Here is an 18,765-nt window from a genome sequence, read left to right as displayed (position 1 = left end):
ACCCTCATATGCGGCTGGACCAGAAGTTCCCGGAGCTCCCGAAGATCGGCCCTGTCGATGTTCCGTATTGCTGAATGCTCGATTTCCCGAAGAAGTTCCTCGACTTCCCGTGCACGTTGGACTGCGTCCGACTGTGGCGCCCGACACGGCGTTGGAACTCGAGTCGAAATCATATCGTAAAGCTGCAAGAACAATTATCAATCATTTCACACTATTCCTCGACCTATGAGCGTACTCTTAATCTAGTTCATTTCGCTACTCTTTGAATACAGCAGGCCCCCGTGTGCAGCGATTGAAAAAGAATGTCGAAAGAGACTAATAAATGTTTAAAAAGATCGTCTAACTAGGCTCACTTACTACCATAAAACGCGCAGATATAGAGTTCTTACTTAGAAGTAGACTGCGGATGATTATACATTTTCCAATTTTCAAAATATAAAAAATAAGAATTTGTTTTATTTTTGATAACGATTTGTTTTATTTTTAATTACCGACCGGTGATTATTGCATAATTTTGAAAAATCTATGGTACATGGCTGAACACTGTTTAATGGAACATTCAATAGCAAGAGCAATTTTCATAATGAACTAACAAGTCACTCTCAAGAACGTTATCTAATAGTTTCATTGAAGATTGCAATGTGAAAGAGAATTTCTGTGCTTTCTTTTGGTACAGTGCAATCATTGAAAATCCTATTAATAGGCTTCCGGTAGGTAAAGTGTTAATAACGATTTGTTTTATTTTTAATAACGATTTGTTTCATTTTTAATAACAATTTGTTTTACTTTTAATGACAATTTGTTTTATTTTAAATAACAGTCTGTAGACAGACTTTAAGAAATATGAATTAAATAAAATCCTATTTTTAATGGACACTGTTTACAAAGACAGATCTAAAACAAATAAAAATTGTACAAAATTTTATCGAATTTTATGTTCCACCCTTTTTCGAACATTTCCATAAGCATAAATGCATAAAGATTCGCAGACTACTTATGAGATACACGAAGAAACAAAATCGCGTACGACTAACATTCTAATCTGATGGTATAAGAATTGAACGGTGGAAATAATACGAAAAAATCATTTTTATGTTAATACACATATCTCGGCGGTTTCACATAGTTCATCTATCTCGGATATCTATTACAATATGTATAGAGAACAATCTTTGGAAAGCGTTGTACGAAAGTCTGCTGTACTCGTAACATTAACAATGTATTAAGCAGAATTGTTAATGAAAATTCGCTAAGATGTTATCCTCTAATTTCGATATTATCCTTCAATTCGATGAGCACATTTACGAGAATTTCTCTTTCAGGCGAGCAGTACAAATAAATCAGTTTAATGTTTAGTAGTCAATGTGTACATGTAGAGTTTCAACAAAAATTTCCAGTCAAATTGAGAATGATTACGTCGTACAATTTCATCAACATGAACAGACACAATTGTATTTAGACATTAAAAGTATCTTCTTAGCGTCTCGCCATTTTGACAAGGCCTTTACAAGAAACCAACGACTGAATCTGACTGACAATTTTTGTTTACATTCTACAATTGGTATTTAGAAACAGGGACCAAAAATAACAGTTATTCTAAAATTGTCTACGATAAAAATCACTTAAAAAAGTTGATTGTTATTGAAATTTAAGATAGTGTACACAAATTTCTCTCATTGATAACTGTTATAAGTGATCGAAATGAATTTCTCTCAACGATAACATTTACCAACAAGAGAAAAAATTTTCGGTTACTGATAATCCTTATTTGTAACCAATACGACTTTGGTCGATGAAATACTTGTTATTCTATGACTTTTTTTCTTTTCGGTACTAACAGTTATGGTCCCTGGCCATGATGCATAAAGATCCGCAGGCTACTGATGGGAATAATAAAATTAAAGTGATAGGTACTTCCCCCACTCTTGGCCTTCACGGAGTGAAGGTATAACTATAACAATTATGGTCCCTGCTTATAAACAATAAATTGATTTACTTTCAATCCTCGGAAATGTGTCCGCATTTCAGGTTGTTACAATGTATTCAGCCCTTAAACAAAATCCTATTCTTATCCCATGACTTTCAAACAATATCGTACATGTAAAGTGTACTATCACACATACAGTGGATATTTCAACTTTGTGTTCTTCTATTCAGTTATACTGCTTAAGCTCCTATGTATATACCGAAGTACAGTTTTCATTAACAAGTTTCCTGGCAGAAATCAAATTGAAACATTCGACGCGCGCGTTGAAAGATGAAGAATATAATTCTAGAAGATCTTGGAAGCTGGGTTCTCCAGTATCGTCTTCCCTATCAGGACTTCGGGATTTCTCAGGAAACTTCCATCCATAACGAAGCAAAACTGCAAAACACGTTCATGTCAGTAAATAGCCAACAACAGTTTCAAAGAACTTCTACAGTCAATAAAATATAAAATCTAATTTAAAACTTCCATATATTTTCGAAATAGATAATTTCGTCAAAAATTCATGGTTGGGATGAGAAAGTAGGAATTTGAAAGAAAACAAGATTTTCTTTGTGGAGAAAAATGTATTCTATCTCAAACTTTGCTGTCTTCATCCCTTTAGTATGAACGACTGCGAATAATTCTCCAAGAACTAGCCCTCACATCAATTCCACAAAGATCAATGTGTCTTACTGTTATTTATGTAGGATTAAGAAATCCTATTTAACACTAAACCTACCTAAAAGTAACTGTTATACATGGTCCCTTATAAAAATTGAAAGACTGATTTTATTTAGACTTTGTGTGGCTCCTGCTGTAATACATGTTCCACTAAAGATTAATTTTCTTTAGACTGAAAAATCATTGTTGGTATTTCATTGTCGTTATTCAGCTATGAAATCATTTTTATTATTTCAATAATTGTAATTTGATTCAAAATGATGACTTCAAAATGACCGGTGGTGGTAGGTTTAGTGTTAACAGCCAGTTCTGCCAGAAGACAACTAATCGTTGCGTTTCAGAAGTTGTGGATATCTCGTATGGCGAAATTACTGTAAAACAAAGGGTACATTAATTCCCAAAATGCGCAATAATGTATTGTGTTATTGTTTAGCTATCTAGAGAAAGAAAGAGAGAGAGGCGCAACAAAAGTTGCAAAAAATGGCGACAACAGCCCGAGAATAATCGAATTGGCGGCGGAGAACCGGTCTAGTTCATTGCGAGACCTTTAGATGTCCTATCGAGTCACGTTGGCAAACAGCATTGTTTGCATAGAGGGGTTGAGGGGAGGATCGAGAACGATCTACGCGCGCCGAAGCCGATCTACTCACCAGGATGCCTGCGATTTCAAGGAGGTCGCCGGCCAATTCGGCCTCGCCAATGAACATCAACTGGCAGAGTCGCATTCTCTGTTCTAGCTTTTATTATTATCTTTCGAAGCGTGCTCTTCTCGTAGCCACGTGGGTTTACACGAGCCCACGTGACCCCGTATCCGACACAAACGAGATGCACAGACACATCTATACCCTCGGGGCTTGGTGATCCAGCGAACCCCCGCGATCCTCCGTGGCGTTTTGTTTACCACAATAGCACGTCAGCCATCTTGACAGCCGAGGATTGAGCGCTTGCGCCCTTTTCCGTGACAGAATCGCGGCGCGTTCCTCTTCCCTCGGGATAAAAACATAATGATGCCCGGAAGGGGTGAGATAAGATCACGGTGAAATGATCTTGAGGGGGTAAAGGGAAACCTACAGTGGCGCCACCCTCGCAAATCTGCTTTACCCACGGAACAACGTTGAATGAATTGAATTAATCGAGCAATATTCAGACAAAAATCGACGGACAATCGTCCCGTGAAAATGTACAGAGATACAAGTTAACCGAATACATTTGTTGCATGACGTTAACTGTAAAGTCAGAAATTCCCTGATGCTGCAGTGTCGGTAAGATACCGACGCACGATCAGAACTAGCCCTGCTCCGGTAACATCGATTTTGCATGGTTAATTTAGGAAGTTTTGCCGTCGAGTAGGACAGATGAACCAGGTTGGAGAAGCGACAGAGATCGATCTCCAATGAGAAGGAGAATTAACATGCCTCGGGGTTGAAATCAGACGATTGAAAACTGTACTTCGTACACGGCATGACCACGAGATATGGGAATAGACCTGACACCCAATGTATTTTGTATTATGTCCGTCCAGAGTGACTCCCAGTGTGTCCCAGTACCATTCAGTGTCAACGCCTCTATAGAATTAAAAAGATGTATTATTATTATTTCTAGGGGCGCAATATTTATAGCCGGTTTAATAGCAAATGATGGACACAATTTAAAGAAAATTATTGCTGTCACTGGCATTCTAAGGTGTCGGTACTACAGATTCCTGTGGACACCAAGGTATTGGCGCGCTAACCCTCAGAGTGACTCCCATTGAGTCCTATTACCATTCAGTGTCAACACCTCAATAGAATTAAAAAGACGTATTATTATTATTTCTAGGAGCACAATATTTAACAATTTAAAGAAAATTGCTGCTACCACTGGCATTTTAAGATGTCGGTAAACAGATTCCTGTGGACACCAAGTCTCATAAGCTGTCAGGTCTACTCCTATATCTTGTCTGTGGTATGACAACGAACTATTTCAAACAATGACAAAATAATAATAGATAAATGAAACGGTGACACCTGCGGATATGTAGTCGTACCTCTAAAGACGCTCGAAGACGACGATCATGGATCGCATCCAGCATATCATAGCGTGTCAGTCTTCCACCCTCTTGGAGCAGCTCAATGTCATCTAGAGAGTCTAAAATTTCGGCTACAGGACCTGAAATAGAAATTCCATTCATGTGACATGACGGCACCACGTGATTGACAAACGATTTTATTCATAGCGGTTCGAATGAACTTCGAAAGAATTGGTTGTTTGTCGGGATAGTTTGTTAACGGATAAAAAAAAAGCGTTCCCCCTGCGTCAGGGTGAATATTTTTAAACGAATAAAACGACGGTACAGGAAAAAGGACTTACAGACAGCGAATCTGAAACTATCTGAAAAAATCAATACGTTCGTAGCACTTTGCAAAGGTTAAAGCGCTATGTATAAAGTTTCTTTAAGATCATTTAAAATTAGTTTATTGAAAGCCACGTAACGACGCGCAAGCGTCCGCCGCGCACCTCTCCAGTCGTTTTTTCGCGGATTTAACGCGGTACCGGCCCGACAAATTCCTCGAAGGAATGCGTTCCAGTCGATCGTCCATACCTGTGGTCGTGTATTTATCATCCCCTATATCGAAAAAACTATCGCCGTTAACCTCCGAGTAGCCGGCGTGCCACTTCGACGACGACACCGCCGCCTTCACAGACTCCTTCAGCTTTCGCCTCGCATTGAATTTCTTAAGCTCTTCTATAGTTTCGGCTAAATGTATTCGGGCCACGCCCTTGTCACGATCCTGCAAGTGCAACAGAGTTCATTTACCAAGTGTATAACTTCGCCCCGCTCGATGATACGAGCTGCCTGCGATCTCTCGTCTTCTGACCCACAATAACTTTCTTCGGCCAGTTAGCCTGCGGGAAGAAATCTCTTTCGCAATTTTTTCTCGCTACACAATTAAATTAACCCTTATTCGAAGTTATATACGCTCCGAAAATTTCATTGAAATTGGTTAATTGGTTTACGAGTTATAATCGATCGAAAGTGGTAGAAAGTCCGAAAATCTTGAAAAATTGCAAATTTTACCACTTCTGATCGATTATAACTTGTAAACCAATTAACCAATTTCAATGAAATTTTCGAAGCGTAGGTATATAATTTATACAAGTTTACCCAACGCATCTTTTAAATTTTTGGGGGATTATATTTTACGGCAGTGACACAACATCTTGAAAAAATCCCATTCCCAGTTACTTATTTTTGATTACGTATATTCTTTCGATAATCTTTCAATTTCAAACGATTCCGCCAACATCAACTTTTTTTAAGGGCTCAAGGGACAATGAATGAAATCATTTTGTAGCAAGAACCGAGGGGTGTTCCAGCTTTGCAATTGAAATTTTGAGAATACTGATTTGTTGCTTTTACCGGCTTCAAAAAAATATTGAATATTCCTCAAGATTTGCATAATAGAGGCCACGTTCCACATTTGAATTTTGCTTAAATCTCATTTTAAAAAATTGAAAAATTGTATGAATTTCATAAAATCATTTTACAACAAAACCTGAAGGGTGGTTCCAACTTCGAAATCGAAATTTTTAGATAAACAGCTTTCAAAAATTACAGAAATATTCTTCAAGATTTGCATAATACATACTACGTTCAAAATATGAATTTAGCTTGAATTTCTTATTATAAAAAATTGCAAAATTGTATGGATTTGATAAAATCATTTTACAAAAGAAGAACTGAGGGGTGGTTCCAACTTTGGAATCGAAATCTTCAGAAAAACGACCATAAAAAAATACAGAAATATTCATCAAGATTTGCACAATAAATACCACGTTCATAATTTTAATTTAATTTGAATTTCTTATTTTAAAAAATTGCAAAATTGTATGGATTTGGTAAAATCATTTTACAAAAGAAGAACTGAGGGCTGTTCCAGCTTTGCAATTGAAATTTTGGGAGTACTGATTTGTTGCTTTTACTAGCTTCAAAGAAATATTGAAATATTCCTCAAGATTTGCATAATGCAGACCACATTCCAAATTGGAATTCTGCTTCAATCTCGTATCGTAAAAAATTGCAAATTTGTATGAATTTGATAAAATCATTTTACAACAAGAACGGAGGGATAGTTCGAACTTTACAATCGAAAAATTTTGAGAAAAAAAATATTGAAATATTCCTCAAGATTTGTATAATACACACCACGTTCAAAATTCGAATTTAGCGTGAATTTCTTATTTAAAAAAATTGCAAAATTGTATGAATTAAAAAAATTATTTTATAACAAGAACTGAAGGGTAGTTCCAACTTTGACAACGAAATTTTTAGATAAACAGCGCCAAGAAATTACAGAAATATTCTTCAGGATTTGCATAATAGAGACCACGTTCAAAATTTGAATTTTGCTTCAATCTCTTATTTTAAAAAATTGCGAAATTGTATGAATTTGATAAAATCATTTTATAGAAAAAGAACCGAGGGGTGTTCCAGCTTTGCAATTGAAATTTTGAGAGAACTGATTTGTTGCTTTTACCAGCTAAAAAAAATATTGGATATTCCTCAAGATTTGCATAATAGAGGCCACGTTCAAAATTTCTATTTGTCCCCAATCTCTTATTTAAAAAAATTGCAAAATGGTATGAATTTATGATAAAATCATTTTACAACAAGAACGAAGCATTGAAACAATATTGAACCATTCCTCAGGATTTGTATAATAGACACCAGGTTCTTAAATTAAATTAGCGAATTAATTAAGATCGCAAAACGATACGATTTTAACGGAGCTCTCCGAGATCGTTTCCGACCGATTGTTCGAAGTTAGCGATAGGAAATTGGAGGGTCCGTTAACGAGATAGACAACGCGTCTTTCGCCGGGCGGTAATATTTTTCCGGCCGAAGTATTCATCGGTGATTGACTGGGGAACATTAAGGCTCATGAAAAGATTTTATCGAGCTGGCAGACGATATTTCTCGCGAGACAGAGGCATAAAGAATTCATACGATGCTCTCTCGCAGCTGCGACAGACAACTTCTTTTTAATGTCGCGGGAATGACCATTATGCAGTCATCTATGGAGTCCTTAGGGGTTCAGCGGATGTGCACAGTCGCGTTCAAAAAACTGTAACTAGTACAGGGAAAAATACACGCCGCTACAGTTATTTTCATTAACCGATGGAACTTTGCCCCTGCTATAGCGATCGATAGCCCAGTTGCACGTGTATTGCATCGATATATGGGGTGATTCCAAGCTCCACTACCTTAGGTCACTGGCTAACCGTCGTGTATCACATAGGTGTGCATTCTCACTTTATTGCACCATACGGTCCGCACATGCGCACGCACATTCGCCGGATATAATAACAGAAAATGAGGCCGTTTATCGAAAGGCTGATACGATATAAAAAGAACCAGATACGCTTGTAGCATCTGCAAAATAGAAGTCGTTAACGCGAACACCCTGGACGTAAGCCGACGATGCCGACCGCGGCGTACCAGTTGCGCGTGCAATTACCGTTCGAGATTTAAATGTCCCGTTCTTTGATTTCGAACCGCAACCATCGCCACACGATGCTCTAATCGTTCTTAAAAAAAAGTTAGAGAACCCTCCATTCTCCATCAAGATTTTCAAGTTTGTGGTCTGCACAACGTTCAATCTCTTTCTGTTTGCGTGGTAGGGTAAAATGTACCCATTACTGCGGTATTGTCTCCCAACGTAATTTAAAAATGCAAAATTTTAAATAAATATTTATTTTTAAAAATAAATTTGTACAATTCAACGAGAATGTATTCTGTTGTGCACATGCTTGTGCATTCTTCACGTACAAAATGTAATCGATTTTATTTTTCAATATTTTCTTATGCTGCATTAGGTTTCGACGGCCCCCAATTTTGTTCTATTCACAATTTATTTATTATTAATATTTTGTCCCAACGTGATTTAAAAACGTGAAAACAAATATTTTACCATGAATAAACGAGAACGAGAATGTATTCCAATGATGGAATAATCCAAAAAATATTGAATTATTCCTCAAGATTTCCATAATACAGACCACGTTCCAGACTCTTATTTTAAAAAATTGCAAAATGTAATGAATTTAATAAAATCATTTTACGAAAGAAGAACCGAGGGGTGGTTCCAACTTTGCAATCTCATTTTGAGGAAAGCAGCTTTAAAACAATATTAAAATACTGTTATCACAATATTCAGGTAAACTTTATGTAACCGGACTCAAAGTTAGTATACTTCTCCTACGAATTATGATGCATTTGGCATGTGATCCAGTAGATTTGTACCAGGCGCAGATGCAGATCGAAGTTTCGATCCTGTAGGATCAATGGTTCAGGAGTTATGCTTGCTTAAAGTTGAGCATATTTCCAGGGTTTTTGATAAATCAGGGCGCCGCCATATTGGTTTTACCAAGCAGAACCGAGCAGAACCGCCGGCCCTTGCAATCACCAACCAACTCATTAATTACTCTGCTCGGTAAACAGCGCGCGACCGCCACTACAAACCAATACGGCGCCCTTACCTGTCAAAAATGCTCAACTTTAAGCGATCATATCTCCTCAACTATTGATCCTAGAGGTTCGGAACTTCGATCAGCATCTGTGCCGGGTACAAATCTACTGGATTTCATACCAAACACATCATAATTCGTAGGAGAAAGTTCTTCTGTCACATATGTACCGACAAAACTCCCGCTCTGGCAGTGAAAAACGAATTTCACAGTTAGGAGTTGGTTTTTTGATTCGCTTCTACGAATCCGCGTAAGTCGAGGACTCGCTGTATTTTACAATAAATTATGAATAATATTAAAATAAAATAGATCGAAGAGCATAACACCGCAGTAATCGGTACAGTTGCCCCGTTACTTCGGGATTCGCTGATTTAAAGCGAAGAGGAAAAATAGGTGAACCCATTGTTCTGGGATCGTGTGTGCCTTTCGTGAACGGGAACTTAAACGAGAATTATTGGACATTGTACGCAGGGTCCAACGCGAATGGATACGCGGAATGGTATATATAAATATAAGATAAAATAGGCTCATCCCCCAGTCAAGCATTTCGTAGAAGGTGACTTACTCTAAGCCATTTGTGGTTGAGAACTTCCTGAATGGTAATCCTGTGATTTACGTCCGTCGTGAGCATTCTTTGTATGAGGTCCTTCGCGGGCTCGCTAATGGAATCCCACGCCGCCGCCTTCATCTGAAAATTTCAGGAATCCATTGTTACCCATCGGGAAGAACAAAGAAAAAGATCAACGGGAGAACCGTCCCCTCTTCGGCCCACTGACAAAGCTTCCGTTTAATTAAATCAAACCCTGAACATCTCTCTGAACAAAAAATCCAAGATATTCGTGAAACAGACGTTCGAAGAATGCCATTCTTTGAAGTTACTTGCCACGGCCGAGGGAAATTATCTTCGCAGCCGAATAAGCGGAAAAAGAAGCCCGGCGTTGTCTTTGAAAAGTGAAACTTGGAAAAATACGTTTTAATCGAAGAACTTCGTTGTTCTATAATTCAGATGGTTGCTTCTTAAACAATGCCGATGCCTTGACGTTACACAAACTTCAACCTCCTTTCAAGCGCGTCTCTCCTCATAATTACATTTCTATGAAATCCTCCGTTCTTTTCGCCATTGTGCGCTAAGCATCTCCAATTACTTTATTTTTATATGTTCGAGACATTTCTGTCGTGTACAGGGTGTAAAGAAGTAAGAAAGCTACCGCAAAATTAATTTCAAGGCCATAATCACAAAGATAAAGAGTGCACAAGGAGCCATCGATCGAAACCCATCCTTACAAAATTATGGTAAAGCTTTCACCAAGTTTTCTCTAGTTTGAGGTAACCACCTAAATTAAAATTGAAGATTGTATATGAAGGATCCACAAGATTGGATAAAAAGAAATCTGCGTTTATAAAATCGGACAGTTTATACACAACAGTCTACTACAGGCATGCACAACCGGACGATTTGGGAGCGGGAGCCTCGACCCGGCTCGCGAGCAGGGTTGCCATCTTCCGCCCCCGCCCAGCTGTGCTGCGGAGCCCGCCTTTGCTTCCCCTACTCTTCCCACTAACGCGTACCACGTGGACAAGCTGACGAGTGTTCCAAAAAGACCATATGCATGACCTAAGCCAAGCCGTCCGTGGCGTCGCGTGGAACAAAAGAACACCCGTTATTTTCCCTACCCCCTACCACAGGCGGAAGAGTGGGGAAAGCAAAGGCGAGCTCCGCAGCACAGCTGTGCGAGGGGTGGGAGGGTAAGGGGTGTGGCGGGACTCGCGGGAACACCTAGGGTGGATAGAAGTGCAACAGGAGCAGCTCACGAGCAGCTCTTGGAGCTACGAGTTGTGCATGCCTGGTCTACTATGCAGCAAGCATGCTAGGAGAGGTGTCTCTGCTCCTTCGTCAACTGTTTCACAGCCACCTAAACGGCAGAAACGAGCAATCGAGGGTGACTGAAGGTGAGCATCCTACCTGAACTCGTCCCGCGCAGATCGCTTCTCGCAGTCTGTCCTGTGATCCGACGAACGGTAGTGTACCAGTTAGCAGTACATGAAGCAGCACGCCGGCCGACCAGACATCACCAGGTTTCCCGTACTGTTTGCGCTGGATCACTTCCGGTGCCATGAAGTGCGGGCATCCAACACGACCTAGACGACCAAGAACATCATCAGCCGCGCGTAACACAATCGCCGTTGCCGAGCAGACTTGAAGCGAGGCGTCAGTGATTGCTTCGTGAGTTCACAGTCGATCGTTACATTCGAAGAAACTTCCCGGGGGAACCGGCCCGGCGGCCCCCGGGGAGTTTGTCAGTTCTCGCGCGGAGAGTTCGCAACGGTGAAACTACCCGCGTCGCGTATCAGTGACCGGAAACACACAAGAACCGCGAGGCACCGTGTCTCGGCGAATTCTCCTATTTATCGGCTAATTGAACCTCTTTGCCCGGAGAATCGCGAGCACCATGTTCCATACAGGCCGTCCCAAAAATAGGACACCCTCGACAGCATTGCGACCGGATGCAACGCACAGTTTCGAAAGTCCTTTGCCATTTTTGAGACCTCTTCAAATATTGCTGATTGAAAGTTAGCTCTCTGACCAGGGCTTCCGGAGAGAAGAGTCCAAGAAATGCTCTTACTCAGGGGTGTATGCTTCTGAATGACTTCTGATGGGAACTTTCTCTTTGGCTGCTCTGCTGCGAAAGCCCTATTTTCTGAAGAGCAACGCCTCCGAATAGGCTTTTGGAAGTAGAGAGTTCAAGAAAAAAGCTCCAACAGCCAGCCCCGTGCTTTGCCTTTCTAGAAAAGACAACGCATCATAATCGCAGCTAGGGCTTTCGCAACAGAGGGCCCAGAAAAGGACCCTAAGCGATGACTCCACCCTCTGATCTTTTAAGAGACGAACGATACCATCACCAACTAGGTCTTTCTTCTTGGGTATATCGCTGCGAAAGCCCTAGACGACGTCTCCATGGTTAGGAGACCTCGATTAGGACTCGAATCGTCATCTTCTACCTTTTTCGAAAAAGAAACCGCAATACCACTAACCAGGTACCTTTCCTCGGATATACTAATGGACAAGATGCTTTGCTTTCTTCAACAAGACAGTGGACAATGATCCCAGCTAGTGCTTTCGTAGCACAGGAACCAAGAAAGAAGCCCTATTTGGAGGTTAGACTGCTATTCTGTGAACCACACTGCGTTCTGTCTCTAATTAGAGCCCTCAACGTAGAGAGTTCAAGAAAGACGAACTGGAATTGTTGCAATCCCTTCTGAGATTCTCTGAAAGTAGGGCTTCCGCAGCAAATAGCCTGAGAAAGAGGCCCTTGTTAGTGTTCTGTTTTTACAGAAAATAAATCACGATGCCTCTAAGTCAGGCCTGGCTCTAAATCCTCTCCTTACTCCTGGATCCTCCCCACCAGACTCCTGTAGAGTGGCAAATATGAAATAATTGACAGTGGGGGGACCGATACACTGGTAGTGGGAGTCGTGAAACGACAGCGGGGAAGACGTTGTCCAGGCCTGCCCCAAGTAAGGCTTTTGCAGCAGAGGGTCCAAGAAAAAGGCCCTAAATCGCCCCTTAACTTCTGATTTTTGTAAAAACACACAACGAGCCACAGGTAGGGCTCTCGCAAAGAGCCCGAAAAAGACTCCACGCTTTTTTGACCGAACAGCAATGATCAAACATCGATACACTCACAGAGAAAACCCCAACCTGTAAAACAACAAAGGACTTATCGATTCGCATCTACGTCGAGATTCGGCGCTCGTGTTAGCCGGTTGCTTTTGAGACACCCTGTATAGAACCTCAGCCTGTTTTCTCGTGTATACAGCGGATCGACTGGACCGAGCTGAAGTATGTGTGATGCGAACGATCGGATGTAATGGTATGTAAATGCGAGACGGAATGGTACATTCAGTGAAAAGAGAACGCATTAGCGCATCTAGAACATAGTACGAGCATTAGATATAGTATATGTAGATATATATAATACGTGTTTCGTGAATTATTGCGCACTAATCGAATATATAAATATGTAAGAATAGATACGGTAGACACGTGTGAAGGGCTGGCTAATAGTTTGCAGAGAAACGGGTACCACGAAGCTGCACAAGAATTTACAGAAATACACGTAGATATAAACACTTATGAAAAAAGGGGGATGCGTTTTCTCAAGGCTAGAAGCAAGAACGGCAACGTACGCGCGGAACAACATTTCCACAGTAAATGTTGCTAAACATCGTCGCCGCGTTGTGTACCAAACGGTCAGAGTCGCCAGATTATGAGACTTGTGTCCACACTCTACCTACCCCTTCCACGACGCTGTTCCCCACGCTCCCACCGAGACTCGGTCACATGACTAGGGATCAAGTTCCATGTATACAGTAAATCCTCTATAATCGCAAAAGCATCGGGGAGGTTCGTTTGCAAAGTTCGTACACGGACACTATTTTTTTGAGCTTCGAAGACCGAGCCGAACGTAGAGGAGGACAGTGACTGCGACTCTCCGCGTCTCTTTCCTTCCCATACGCTGTCCTTGCTTGCCCCCGAAACTTTCATCGTTAATTAAACCAATAAATACAGTTGAAATTATATCGTGTTTGGTCTTATTTTAATCAGAGAAATGCCACAAATATATTGGTGAAAGTTTCATAAAAAAAATAAGTAATAACAACAAAGATTAAATATTGGTGTTACATTGTCCGCGTCACATTAATAATGGTTCACACCGATATACCCGAGCCGAGATCAGATTACTATAATGGAGGGGATGATATCTTTTTGGGTTTATCGTGTACGGTCTTTTTGCGACTATAGAGGATTTACTGTACTTATAGAGAGTTCGAATTCAATCAATCGAACCTGTTTGCGAGGTACTTGATCACATCCCTACATATGACCGGTTCTGGCAGAGAGAGGGTAACCTTTTCCCCTCGATTCGTGCTCCCACCCCTCGTCCGGCGACTCTAACACAGTCGGTACATAATATTAAACGGCGAGTAGAGCGTGCAGAGTGACTAGCCAGAAACGGAAGACTAATTATTCGTTCGGCAAGTGTGGAAGATTCAAGATAAAAGTTGATTAGTCATTTTTCTACTCGGCCAATTAAGATGGCCAATTTTTCTTCCGGCCACGTTCTTATCGCATTAGGATAATACAAAGTTTCGTTTGACAACGACGACCGCTATTCACAATATGAACACGACGCCGAAATCTGCGGAGTTAATTACATTGTGCTCGCTCGAGATCACCGATAGCGTAACTAGGTTTTCCCCAAGCCTATTTTGCGTCCGATAACTATGTTAAAACTCGTGAGCCTGCGTTATCTCGCGTTCAAAACGTGAAAGCATTTTAAATTATTTTGATAAACTTAATCTCCGGGGCGGCGGCTAAAACACTCCGAAAACTGCACGCGTGTTCGCTTCGAGCAGTTTTGTAACTTTTATCTTGAATACGACCTGCTATCGACGAAGCGGAAATTATAAATACAAGCGCCATTTCTGATTAATTGCTCTACACAAAGTGCGCGCGAATTGCGTGGGGAAACATGAACACATTCACGCTGGATACGAATGATTAAGTACTGTTTTACAACTGAGAAAAGTTATCTCGATGCAGCAAATTGTCCGCTGCATGTGATTATGTTTCCGATGTTACGATTTTTGTATGGTTTCAGGCGAAGAACTCGTTTTACTTCCAATTAACCCCCTGGCCGTACCTTCTCTTTTACAGTTACAGTGACTAGAACGTCTTCGTGCACTAGAATGCCGCAGAAGAGACGAGAAAATTTATATTTCTTCTACGGCTACATTTATTTGATTGCTTAAATATTGATTACAAACGAATTAAATTTTATTTCATCTAGGAGATCGCACGGACTATCCCTCACTGATTTAGTTGAGATTTTACAGAGTTATAGATCTCGTTCCCCTGATTACGAAAATACCACATTATAGGGGCAGACACTCAATACTTTTCGAGATATTTGCAATTAAAGTTTCATAACCCTAAAATGTCTGTTTAGTTCAGTTTCTTACCAACCAGTGGTGTGGCGTAGCAGTAGCGAGCTGAACTTCCAGGCCCGGGTTCGAATCCCCTCGGGGTAATTTTTTTTTTCTTTTTTTTACATGTAAAAATGCATTTACAATGTTAAATAAATTTTAAATAAAACATTTTAATTCGCTAAAGGGCTAATTGAAAATGATACTTATTATTTTATAGAAGAAACACTAGATCTATTACTACGTACACAAAAGAGAATAATTGTAAAACAATAATAATATTAAAATAATACACAACAAACAACAAATATAAATATAAACACAAATACAAAATACAATGAATAGTAATCAGAGCGGTTAATGCGGCTTGCCATCACGCTGCGTGTAGTTTATACAATATAGATGCATAATGTATAAACAATATACGTTACGTAGAATAAATAATGAAATCAAATACAATACTTTTTATTTTTATTATGTGCGTTTGTGTTTTTATTATGTGTGTTTTCTTTCCACAGTCCTAGCAACAAGTCAAAATGAATCCGCAAGCCAAAAAAGATTTTATTTAAAATTTATTTAACCTTGAAAATGCATTTTTACATGTAAAAAAGAAAGGTAAAACAAAATTACCCCGAAGGGATTCGAACCCGGGCCTGCGGCGTGGAAGTTCAGCTCGCTACTGCTACGCCACACATTAATTGCAACTATCTAGAAAACTATTGAGTGTCCGCCCCTATAATGGGGTATTTTCGTAATCAGGGGAACGAGATCTATAACTATGTAAAATCTCAACTAAATCCGTGAGGGGCAGTCCGTGTGGTCTCCTTGTAAAATGAAACACGTAACATATTTTTTTTTATATTTGTTAAACTTTGTGAAAAACCTTAATCGCGAGTCTAGCTCGTCAAAGTACGGCAAGGGGTTAAAGAACCAAACTTTGTGTCTGTGTTCTGTCCAAATTGTTGGGGTGCGGGAAACATAGAATCGAAATAATTTGCGTACTTCATACGCATTCAGTATGAAGTATACAGGCTGTCCCAAAAATGTCGTACTCTCTTGAAGGGGCTCATTCCATAACACTGGACCATCAAAAGTGACTAATGTGTATGTTATTATAAAAATAACAAGATCAAAATTATTTATAAAAAATGTATTCAATCAATCCCCATGAGAACATCTTTACAATCTCAATAATTGTCGAAGAAGTAACCTTTTGCTTTGCGAAATTGTTCTCCGAGGCGTTGTTGATGAGTTATTAACGAAAAAGACGGACCAATCAGAGCGCGGCTACAGCGGACGATTTCCGGCTCAGCCAATGTCCCCCTCAATTCGTGCTCCTTCCATTTGGCTCCGATTGGTTCGCCGTTCTCGCGAAGAACATTTTTGCAATGTTTCTTCAAACGACCTCAGCAGTTGATCCCTTTCGAGTACACCATTTTTGGGACACCCTGTACGTACGTGGCGGAAAAACAAAGAGAAACGTTTTAAAAATATGCATTTCAAGCTTTATGCGAACCATTCGAAATACATACGTAGAGAAATGTTTGCGACATTGTGCAACACAAAACGGAACAGAAAGTCTGGAAGTCGATTTCCGTAGATAAAAGATTCAAACGTCATGGTGGAAGGTCGGTTTAATCGTAGAAAAAAATGAAATCGCAGTGCAAAGTGTAACATGTGTGCATGCATAGAACAACACAGATTACAGAACAGTGTCGCGTGGTGAGTCGTGTGTAATTATTTCCAGAAGTGGATAAAACGAATTAATTACTTGTTATCGTTCGACTGGGTCATTCGTCGACCTTCCGGTATCTTATATTTAAAAATAAAAGTACTCACCACGATGAAATAATTTTTATCTTGTTACTTTCAATTAATATTTTTATCATAATGTTTACTGATTAGCTGAAGATGTAGTATTCTCGGGCTCGCGTTGAAATAACGTTTATCTTGTCGTTACTTTTGACTCGACATCGTAAATATAGAACAAAGAATTAAATTTCGATTCCTAACGAAGAGGTCCATCAAATATTGTCGCATCAATTTGACTTTTACCAATACCCCGAAGCTTTTAATTACGCGTGGGATTGTTCGTTAACTGGTTGTCTTCGTTAAACATTATTTAGCGAACGGAATTTTTAATCACGAACACCTATAAAACCGTGCGAAGCGTCGATTATATTGATTCTTGTAGGAAGTCACGGATTGAATATTTTTGCCCAACTCGTTGAATTTATACAAACAATGGGAAAACTTTACTTTACCGGACTCAATATTTGGTAGATTTGTACCCGGAGAACCTGCAGATCGAAGTTTCGATCCTGTAGGATCATTGGTTCAGGAGTTATGCTTGTTTGAACTTGTGCGTTTTTCAGTGTTTTTGACAGGACGCCGCCATATTGGTTTGTAGTGTCGCGCGCCACCTACCGAGCAGAGCCGCTAGGTGGTAGTTGGTTGGTGATTAGGTCAGAGGGGAGGTGGCAAGGTAAGCGGTTAGCGGTCGCCACTACAAACCAATATGGCGGCGCCCTTACTTGTCAAAAACACTGTAGATTGCTCAACTTTAAGCAAGCATAACTCCTGAACCATTGATGCTACAGGATCGAAACTTCGATCTGCAGCCTCCCCGGGTACAAATCTACTGGATTACATACCAAATACATCATAATTTATTGGGGAAAGGCAGAAATTTTGAGTCCGGTAAAGTAAAGAGCAGCCCAAACAATTATTGTAACGGTTCGATTGACTTTTTCCGGTGAATTGTATTAACCCGCCGCGCGTTTGTCTGTATGTATATGTATCCATATAGTCCATGTATATTGACTGTGTGCGCGATGTATTTCATCGAATTTCGTTGTTGATATTGCTGGTGTACTGTAATGACAAACCGTCGCAGATAATAAACGACAGACAAACACAAAGAGGCACAGAGACACAGACATACAGAGACAGGCTAGTCTACCGCTACGAACAATGACGACACAAACAAGCCCAACATTCGGGCACGTTTTCAACGCAAACTGAGAAAAAAGAAACGGGGACCTTGAAGGGTTTGTTACGCACAGTAGGTAGGTAACGGAGAATTATGCTAATATATTGATCTCCTGTATGCACGTACACATTTTCAAAGTTCAGTACAAATTAATCTGTGGGAATTTTGTACACAAACAGTTTTTCTTCTACAATTTTTATACAATTTACAGAATCGATAACTGAAATTTCATCGAAACGAAGATGCCGAGAGAAGCATTGTGCGTCGGAAAAATATCGTACAGGCTGAATCATGTTACCTGTTACAAGCCCGTGTTTCAATAACCGCTAAACGATTGCACATTAATTACTGTAAAAAATTATATTATTTTGTTCGTCGATGCGAGAAAATTGGATTTAGCAAATTACACACGAGGGTGAACCGAAAAACATTGATCTCTAAACATAGGATAGAATATTGTAACAAATATACAGGCTGTCCCAAAAATCTACTTCCTTGGAAAGGGTGGTTCCCGAGGTGATTTGAAGTAACTACATACAATTTCAAAATAATTAATACAACCAAATCATACACGATTTATACAGGAAGTGTACAAAGTATTCGTACTCCTTTTCAAAACTAATAACTT

General features: G+C 39.9%; 1 protein-coding gene and 1 long non-coding RNA gene across 11 annotated transcripts in view; both read right to left on the bottom strand.

The window, feature by feature from the left end:
* Cask (peripheral plasma membrane protein CASK) overlaps positions 1-18,765 on the bottom strand; it is a 601,001-nt gene that overhangs the window by 502,516 nt on the left and 79,720 nt on the right. For all 8 annotated transcript variants that reach the window (XM_076443708.1, XM_076443712.1, XM_076443710.1 and 5 more), the window contains 5 exons: positions 11,121-11,296; positions 9,723-9,845; positions 5,232-5,421; positions 4,677-4,798; positions 3-182 (listed from right to left, as the gene is read on the bottom strand). In XM_076443708.1, the coding sequence (XP_076299823.1) occupies positions 3-182; positions 4,677-4,798; positions 5,232-5,421; positions 9,723-9,845; positions 11,121-11,296 (791 nt within the window). The remainder of the gene's footprint in view (positions 1-2; positions 183-4,676; positions 4,799-5,231; positions 5,422-9,722; positions 9,846-11,120; positions 11,297-18,765) is intronic.
* Positions 189-4,669, bottom strand: LOC143218506 (uncharacterized). 3 transcript variants are annotated; one of them, XR_013011091.1, is made up of 3 exons: positions 3,301-4,669; positions 2,709-3,021; positions 189-2,365 (listed from the first exon to the last, which is right to left on the bottom strand). It is a non-coding gene; the product is annotated as an uncharacterized LOC143218506 (long non-coding RNA). The 3 variants fall into 3 exon arrangements; XR_013011089.1 differs by lacking the exon at positions 2,709-3,021; XR_013011090.1 differs by lacking the exon at positions 189-2,365 and having other exon boundaries at positions 2,375-3,021.

The sequence above is a fragment of the Lasioglossum baleicum genome, chromosome 19, assembly GCF_051020765.1.
Source record: "Lasioglossum baleicum chromosome 19, iyLasBale1, whole genome shotgun sequence".
Lineage (NCBI taxonomy): Eukaryota > Metazoa > Arthropoda > Insecta > Hymenoptera > Halictidae > Lasioglossum > Lasioglossum baleicum.
The sequence above is the reverse complement of the archived record's forward strand: the minus strand, read 5'-3'. Positions and strand labels throughout refer to the sequence as shown.